Source organism: Podarcis gaigeae (assembly GCF_964106915.1).
Source record: "Podarcis gaigeae genome assembly, chromosome: 5".
NCBI classification, from domain to species: Eukaryota; Metazoa; Chordata; class Lepidosauria; order Squamata; family Lacertidae; genus Podarcis; species Podarcis gaigeae.
The window spans coordinates 4,215,152-4,224,249 of NC_139681.1; the positions used below are offsets into that span (position 1 = coordinate 4,215,152).

The following is a 9,098-nucleotide window of genomic DNA, read 5'->3' on the forward strand; positions in this document are numbered from 1 at the left end:
CAACAGCCAACAAGGTAAATATGGTAGAGATTTGGAGACTGGCCCAAGGTCACCATATACACTTCATAGCTAATCAAGGATTTGAATCCAGGTCTCCCGGTCCAAGTCTAGCGTTCTATCTGCTATACTTACGCAAAAGTTTGCAATGCCAAGAAGCCCAAGCAATTTGCTAAGTCTGTATGTAAATGGAAGATGCCTCAGTGCAGTATTTCAAATACTGTCCATGGTTCATCAATACTCATCAAAACAACCCCCTTTGTAGACTCTCTACATGCCACCTCTTCATGGCCAGGTAGCTCTCACCAGGTTTGGTACAAATACAAGATGGGTGACACCTGGCTTGAGAGCAGTACATGTAAAAGGGATCTAGGAGTCTTGGTTGACCATAAACTTGACATGAGCCAACAGTGTGACGTGGCAGCTAAAAAAGCCAATGCAATTCTGGGCTGCATCAATAGGAGTATAGCATCTAGATCAAGGGAAGTAATAGTGCCACTGTATTCTGCTCTGGTCAGACCTCACCTGGAATACTGTGTCCAGTTCTGGGCACCACAGTTCAAGAAGGACACTGACAAACTGGAACGTGTCCAGAGGAGGGCAACCAAAATGGTCAAAGGCCTGGAAACGATGCCTTATGAGGAACGGCTAAGGGAGCTGGGCATGTTTAGCCTGGAGAAGAGGAGGTTAAGGGGTGATATGATAGCCATGTTCAAATATATAAAAGGATGTCACATAGAGGAGGGAGAAAGGTTGTTTTCTGCTGCTCCAGAGAAGCGGACATGGAGCAATGGATCCAAACTACAAGAAAGAAGATTCCACCTAAACATTAAGAAGAACTTCCTGACAGTAAGAGCTGTTCAACAGTGGATTTTGCTGCCAAGGAGTGTGGTGGAGTCTCCTTCTTTGGAGGTCTTTAAGCAGAGGCTTGACAACCATATGTCAGGAGTGCTCTGATGGTGTTTCCTGCTTGGCAGGGGGTTGGACTCGATGGCCCTTGTGGTCTCTTCCAACTCTATGATTCTATGATTCTATGATTCTCAATCTCAGGTATAGTGGTTAGTGCTGGACCAGGACCTGGGAGACCAGGACTCAACTCCCCACTCAGCCATGAAGTCCACTGGGTGACATCGGGCCAGACATTGTCTCCATTGCTCTATCCTATCTCACAGGCTGTTGTGAAGATAAAATGAAGAGAACATAAGCTATGGGCGTCCCATTGAGCTCCTTGGAAGAAAGGTGCGATAGAAATGTAGCCGCAGCAGCAGCATCCAAGCCTAACAAAGCCTGCAGTTGCTTTTGTTCGCATGCACCCTTTGCAAACCCTCCTCTTTAGCCATTGCCACTCCCCTCTCTGCTTTTGCCATCCCTTGTGTTTCCCTGCTTAACAACTTCAACAGCCTAAACCCAAATTCAGCCTCGTTGGTTAAGCTACTCCTATCAAAAGAAAAGAAAAAAGCACAATGCTGCTTACTAAGGAAGTCCACTTTGTTCCCAGCTAATTAAAGAGGCGGCATCAATTCAGCTGAGAAGATTCCTCTAGCCAAAAAGCTGCGCTCGTAACACAGCCTGGCAAAACCTGGCAAAACAACAGCCAAACTCAGCAGAACCCAGGGCTCTTGGCAGTTGCTGAGTGCAGCAATAAATTCACAGGAAGCAGGATCCAGCATTATGGACTGTGCGTGCTCAGTTACAAGGCAAACTTTTACAACCCAAGAAGGACCTTCACATAAACAACACAACATTCACCTGTTGTTCCATTCAGCTTTCAAATTAGACTGTTTCACACAAACCTTTACTCTACAAGCAAGAGGTCACATTTAAGGTAGACGACTGAAGTGTGAATGGCCTGCCTTGGGACTCTCTGGAAAGGAAAAATCAGGAAAGATCTTCTATAAAGACAAAGGGTTCGAAAGATACCAGGATGGTGATGGCACAGTAATTTTAAATGCATGTGCATGGACACCACAGTAATACATGGGAGAACAGTTAGTACAAGAGTGGGAGGCCATAGACAGGGATCTCCTGGGAGATCTCTGACTAACGTACAGTAAATAGGCAAAGATTTCTGGCTCCCAATTGTTTGACAATGGCAACAAGAAAATGAATCCCAAGTGGAAATTAATCAGCTGAAACAAAGAAAAGTCAAGGAACTGATTTGTGGGCAGAAGGACTGTGGACCCAGGGCCATCCTGGCACTCACACTCAAAGCCCTCTGCTCAGCAGCTGCTCAAACACACCCAGCTCTTTAATCCGGAGTGTTTATCTTCCGCACCTGGCTCTTATTGCTGGATCATAAGGTTCTTTCAAATAAAACACAAAGTAGATCCCGCAAGCCTGAGTCAGTGGGTCATGAGAAACAAACATTAAGGAATCTTGCGTGTATCCACACATAGTTGACTGCTCAGGTCAATTTGCTGCCTTCCCACTGAGGACCAATAATTCCTCTGCAACTGTGTATGAGGCCCATTGCGTTCATACAATCACTCACCCTACCCTCAGCTGACACCTTTCTACGACCTAGGCGCATGGGTACGCAAATGAAGGCACGGGGGCCAGGGCCAACCCAGTCGCCTTCTCAATCCGGCCCGCGGACAGTCCAGGAATCAGCGTGTTTTCACATGAGTAGAATGTGTGTTTTTATTTAGAATGCATCTCTGGGTTATTTGTGGGGAATAGGAATTCGTTCTCCCCCCCCAAAAAAATATATATATATAGTCCGGTCCCCCCACAAGGTCTGAGGGACAGTGGACCCTGAAAAAGTTTGCTGATGCCCGGGGCATCAGAAAGGGCACAAAGGCCAAAGTGACTCACCAGCATTGGTCTGTATGGGAAACTGAACAACAGATTAATGGCCAATAACCTTGAGCGGATCTTTCCATCACTGCTGGCAAGCGCTGGATCAAATTAAGCCCCAGCTCTAAGCACATCATTTTACAGCTTGGGAACAGATGATCTAGAGAAAACAGTTGCAAACCTTTGCATTTCAAAATGTTAATAATGAAAGGAAACGTGGCAAGCTAGGAAGTCCGGCAGGAAAGGGAGGGGGAAGGGAAGCAACTTCCTTTGATCCACATTGGGAAGCTATGCGCTTGTGTTTATCTTCTTGAAATTAAGAGGCAGTGAAAACTACAGTTCTCAGCATGCTTACAATGGAGTAAGTCCTCCTGCACTCAGTGGGACTTAATTTCCAAGGGAACATGTTTAAGGTCAGGCTCCATCAGGGTGCCATCCTAAACAAGTCCCTGGAAAATCTGCAGAATTTTTCCCAAATAAATATCCTAATTCAGATGCCATCTTAGTGCATGCCATGAAACTGGTTCCATGCTTAAAGTTCAACTGTTCTGCTTGCAAAGGTCACATGCTGGTGCCATGCTCCCCTGGCACACGCTCCCTGGCACGCCAACACGACACGTAGGCAAGGAAGTCCAGGAAACAGATGAGTTTTCTTACAAGGAATTACATTTAAATAGGACCCAAGTGCTCCACTGTTAAGTTCATTTAAAATGAGTTGTTTTAATAGCCATTCAAAAGAATGCTGGTAACACTTCCCCAATCTTTTACATCAAAGCCAAGAACATTTTTGATCAGCTCAGAAATCAAAACAGACACAACTGAAGGAAGTGACTGCTGCATTTCCTGCCAGTTGACTGCAGCTTAGTCCTCTTGTGTTCATTGCAACATTTTTCTAAACCCTGTGCAACTTGCACAACAACAAACTCAACTTATGACTTGGAAATTTATTAATAATTTGTTCCCTACCCATTTGAATGGTTTGCGTCAGCCACTCCGGGCAGCTTCCCTCAAAGTAAGTTGCCCCTTCTAACTCAGGACGGTCTACTCTACCTGCTGACCAACAGGGTTTCAGGCAGGAGTCTATCCCAATAGACCAAGGACTAAACCTGCGACCTTCTGTCTGCAAGACACTTATCAGATCTGCTGGCATCACAATTGCCCCGTATGAATGGGGAATGTGCCCTAAAAGACACCCAATGCCCCCCTCTTTCTTCACATTGAACTTCCAAATAAACATGAATAGGACTGGGAGGTGTAAGCCACTTTTCCCCCTGTGGACTGCTTTGAGAAAAGATTTACTTGTGAAAAAAATTGCATATAAATAACTGGAGCTGGGGAGGTTGAGAGAAAATAAAAAGGTAAAGGGACTCCTAACCATTAGGTCAAGTCGGGACCGACTCTGGGGTTGCGGCGATCATCTCGATTTACTGGCCGAGGGAGCCAGCGTACAGCTTTCGGGTCATGTGGTCAGCATGACTAAGCTGCTTCTGGCAAACCAGAGCAGCGAACGGAAACGCCGTTTACCTTCCCGCCAGAGCTCACCCCGTCACGGGGATTCAAACTGCCAACCTTCTGATCGGCAAGTCCTAGGCCCTGGAGAGAAAATACCACTAGCCTATACAGTGGTGAATTAGCACTGGTGTGCAATGGTGTGCATTTCAAGACAGAGTAGAGCAATTTTTGTGGAGTTGGGTTTAGCTCAAGGGTATCTTTTTGACAAGCAACCTTTCCACCCGTGCTTAAACCCCCATCAGGTGGTAGTAAGATGCAATGAAATTTAGCTCAGGGATAGGAAATCTCTGGCCCTCAGGTATGTCCAATGGTGAGGAGAGCTGTAGTTGTGAAACACCGCATCCTCCTCCAGCAAGGGCTCCTTCAGACAAGCAATTTGTTGAGCATCCATCCCCATTTGTTTGCACAAAGTCTGTGCAGAGGGTAAATCATATTTGCTGTTTATTGAGCACTTGTTCCAATTTCTGGGGTGGTTAAGAAATACATCCATTTAAATATGTCTCGGCTACAATGTGAAATTAGTCAAAGGATTCTGATTTATTCATCTAAAGATTTCAAAGAATGGCTTGTTCAATGCTTCCCTTCTCTCTAAAGAGAGGGTGGGAACCCTCAACCCCTCCCCCCTCCCCCACCCTTTTATTCTAGGCCCTCACACTATATGTGTGCGAGTCTGCTAACCTCTTGCATACTTTGATAAGTTGTCTCTCTGCACTAATCATGACCTATATTTGAAGCACCAAGTTGCCACATTCCTTTCCCCCAACGTGCTTCCATCTGTGCCTTTAACAGCAACAATAAAAAATAGTTTTTCATTGGATGGGTGACCATGTGTTGAGATTCTGGCATTGCAAGGGGTTGGACTAGATGACCCTAGGGGTTCCTCCCAACTCTATGATTCTATGATACCATAGCAGGAAAAGCTTCCCCTGCCATTTCTGCCTGCACTGCACCTATCAAAGATATGGAAGCCCTCCAGAGAAGGGTGGGGACCTGTTTCCCTCCTCGCAAATCACCAATGATATCATTTCTTGATCATCTTTACAACAACCATGTGCGGGAGAAAGGCATCATTACAGTGGTACCTTGGGTTAAGTACTTAATTTGTTCTGGAGGTCCGTTCTTAACCTGTAACTGTTCTTAACCTGAAGCACCGCTTTAGCTAATGGGGCCTCCTGCTGCCGCCGCGCCGCCGGAGCACGATTTCTGTTCTCATTCTGAAGCAAAGTTCTTAACCTGAAGCACTATTTCTGGGTTAGCGGAGTCTGTAACCTGAAGCATATGTAACCCGAGGTACCACTGTATTCCCAAATTGCAGAGAGGCAGGAAGATACAGGGCTTTACAAAGAGAGCTACCCGTTTGCAGCGCCAGTGAGATCTGAGCTGCTCCTCCAATGGGAGCCCGTTGCGCCAGCTGGCACAGACATTTGGCACACATCTACCCCGCGCATCACCCCACGGAAGCCTCACTCGAGACAGAAGAGAACTCCTGGGGAACTTCATGGTCCCGGGCTTCCTCCACGAGAAACCAGCAGCGCCGCGAGGAAAGTTTCCAGACAACTGGAAAGAATCCGAGGGCGGCGGGCTGGGCTGGGAGCTCCGCATTCCGAGCGGAGAGGCAGCGCGAAGCTGCGCTCCTGTGCCCGCTTCCTCGAGGAGAGGCTTCCTTCTGGGGCGGCCACGAGTCCCCCCACCCCGCACGGAAGCCCGCCTGGTCTTCCTCCTTGTCCTCCGGGCGCCCCGGGCCCTCTCCGCCCTCCCGGCGCCCCGCTCACCCTCTCGGGCTTTCTTCTTCCTGGCCAGCGTGCCGCCGAGCTTGCCCAGGAAGGACTCGTCCTTCTTCATCCTGTGCGGCCGCAGGGTGGGCGAGCGCACCGGCGTGGAGGAGGACATGGGCGCGCCCGGGACGGAGGCGGCGGCGGCGGCGGCGGCGAGGCGCGGAGGGAGGGCGCCCGGAGGCCCGGGAGACACGCAGCCCGCCGCGGGGCGCACCGGCGCGGCCAAGCGCAACGTGACGGGAGGCGGGGCGCGCGCGCGCACGGGCGCATCCCCGCCGGGGCCGGAGGGTCTGGCCAGGGAGCGCAGCGCCCGCCGATGGCGTGGGAGGCCGAGGGGCGGGTCCGGCGGCAGGAGGGGCTGGAAGGGCGAGGCGACGAGGCTTCTCCTTCGCCGGCACCTTCGGCTCCGTAGCCTGGAAGCAAAGGCTCTCCTTCGAGGGGGAACAAGCGCCTTAACAAAGAGTAACGGGGGGGGGGGGGAGTGGCTCTGAGCACGTGCCTGGCTCGAGAAGGGCCACCGCTCTCTTTAAAAAGAAAACTGAAGCCAGGTCGGTGGTTCTTCTGGGCATGTGCCGAGTGCCCATCTGCCCTGAGAAAGGGGAAGGGGACGAAAAAAAATGGGCAAAAAAAAATGAGAGGCACAAATACAAGATGGGTGACACCTGGCTTGAGAGCAGTACATGTGAAAAGGATCTAGGAGTCTTGGTTGACCACAAACTTGACATGAGCCAACAGTGTGACGTGGCAGCTAAAAAAGCCAATGCAATTCTGGGCTGCATCAATAGGAGTATAGCATCTAGATCAGGGGAAGTAATAGTGCCACTGTATTCTGCTCTGGTCAGACCTCACCTGGAGTACTGTGTCCAGTTCTGGGCACCACAGTTCAAGAAGGACACTGACAAACTGGAACGTGTCCAGAGGAGGGCAACCAAAATGGTCAAAGGCCTGGAAACGATGCCTTATGAGGAACGGCTAAGGGAGCTGGGCATGTTTAGCCTGGAGAAGAGGAGGTTAAGGGGCGATATGATAGCCATGTTCAAATATATAAAAGGATGTCACATAGAGGAGGGAGAAAGGTTGTTTTCTGCTGCTCCAGAGAAGCGGACACGGAGCAATGGATCCAAACGACAAGAAAGAAGATTCCACCTAAACATTAGGAAGAACTTCCTGACAGTAAGAGCTGTTTGACAGTGGAATTTGCTGCCAAGGAGTGTGGTGGAGTCTCCTTCTTTGGAGGTCTTTAAGCAGAGGCTTGACAACCATATGTCAGGAGTCCTCTGATGGCGTTTCCTGCTTGGCAGGGGGTTGGACTCGATGGCCCTTGGGGTCTCTTCCAACTCTATGATTCTATGAGTTCAGAGACTGAGCCCTACAAAAGGAATGCTGGACTTCTCTTGCGCGCGCACAACGTTTATCTTCTTCCACAGTGGCAAAACTATTAAGCAGGATTTCGCCGATGAAAACAGGGACACCCTGCTGTTGTTGTTGTCACACACACACCCCAATCGGACTGGGATGCCCCAGACACTCTGGGCGGCTTCCAACAAATATAGAAACATAATAAAACATTTAAAAACTTCCCTATTCAGAACTGCCTTCAGATGTCTTCTAAGGTTGTCTAGTCACTTATGGGGGGGATGGGAACACCACCTAGTGAAGCCTCTACAAATCTTCCCATCACCCTTTTCCCACACCTTTTGGTAATGGTATGACCCATGCAAAATATCATTTCACAATATGTAGCAGTGACACACATTATATGTGTGTGTGATTCCTTGGAGGAGAGGTTGGATGGCCATCAGTCATGGTGGTTGGTGGTGATTTCTGCATTGCAGGGGGTTGGACTAGATGACCCTTGGGATTCCTACCAACTCTACGATCATCATGAAACTGCATGCTTATCAACAGAGCGTTTCTTGCCTTTGCCAAAGCTGTAGATAATGTGAACAGAACAAGGAAAATATCCGTTAGAATGCAACAAATGTAGCTATCCGAATTTCTTATGGCAAGTAAGTGACTGGGATATCGCCAGAGTCTTATTGCTAGGAAAATGAGTCTCATTCCCAAGCTGGTAGGGGAAATGAGATTTAGAGTGTTGTGTGGAACGCAGTTGCATGTGTGCCATGGGCACCTATTGGACATCACCAGTGTTACATCACCAGTGGTGATCAATGCATTTCTCTCCACCTACTAATACCAGGTATATTGCTTGCAAAGATGAAACCTGTGTATAGCCTTCCTTTCACAGATTCCTTCCTGGTCAAGCTTTAGAAGATTCTCCTTCCCAATCGCCATCACCTCCCATCTCCATCGCTGCTAGTACCATGTGTTAGCCATCCTGGGCTGTTTGAATGGGACCACTGCCCAGGCCTCAGGATCAACTTAACAGAAAATAAATGAAGGTGATGAATAGAAGAAAAGTCACAGTAAATTATGAAATTCATAAACTGGAATTATACAATTATTGCTAAAATTAAAGGATGTACACACTGTGCATCATTACTGGACTAATACAAATATCTGGTTTGAATCTGTGAGCTAGATGGATCATTTTTTTTTTATAAATAATTTTTATTATTTTCCAATAGAAAACAAAAAAATACAATTGTGCCAAATTTTCACAAATTTTTACAAATTTGTTGCTTTTTTGGACTTCCTTCGGATTCTCTGAGAATCATCCATATTTACTTCTCAGTTTACGCATTTCTCTGTATATATTGCCATTCAGCTTCCCTCCCACTCCTGTTTGTGTTTTTAACAATATATCTGTTTTCACAGTGCTTCTTGAAACCCCACCAGTGTTGTTTGCACATCACATGTTCTTTTCAGATATTCAACAAATTTCCCCCAGTCCTCGATGAACTTTTGGTCTTGAAGATATCTAATTTTTCCGGTTAATCTGTCCAACTCTGCGTAGTCAATCAGCTTCATTCTCCATTCTTCTATTGTCGGTAGCTCCTCTTGTTTCCATTTCTGGGCCAGTAGAATTCTTGCTGCTGTGGCTGCATATTGGAAAAG

The 9,098-nt window shown here is 47.8% G+C and overlaps 1 protein-coding gene across 1 annotated transcript in view; it reads right to left on the minus strand.

Moving 5' to 3' along the window:
• PARVB (parvin beta) overlaps positions 1 to 6,618 on the minus strand; it is a 38,499-nt gene extending 31,881 nt beyond the window's left edge. The window contains exon 1 of the mRNA XM_083738901.1: positions 6,078 to 6,618. Within this exon, the coding sequence (XP_083595027.1) occupies positions 6,078 to 6,195 (118 nt within the window). The 5' untranslated portion in view covers positions 6,196 to 6,618. The remainder of the gene's footprint in view (positions 1 to 6,077) is intronic.
• Between the last annotated feature and the right edge of the window lie 2,480 nt (positions 6,619 to 9,098).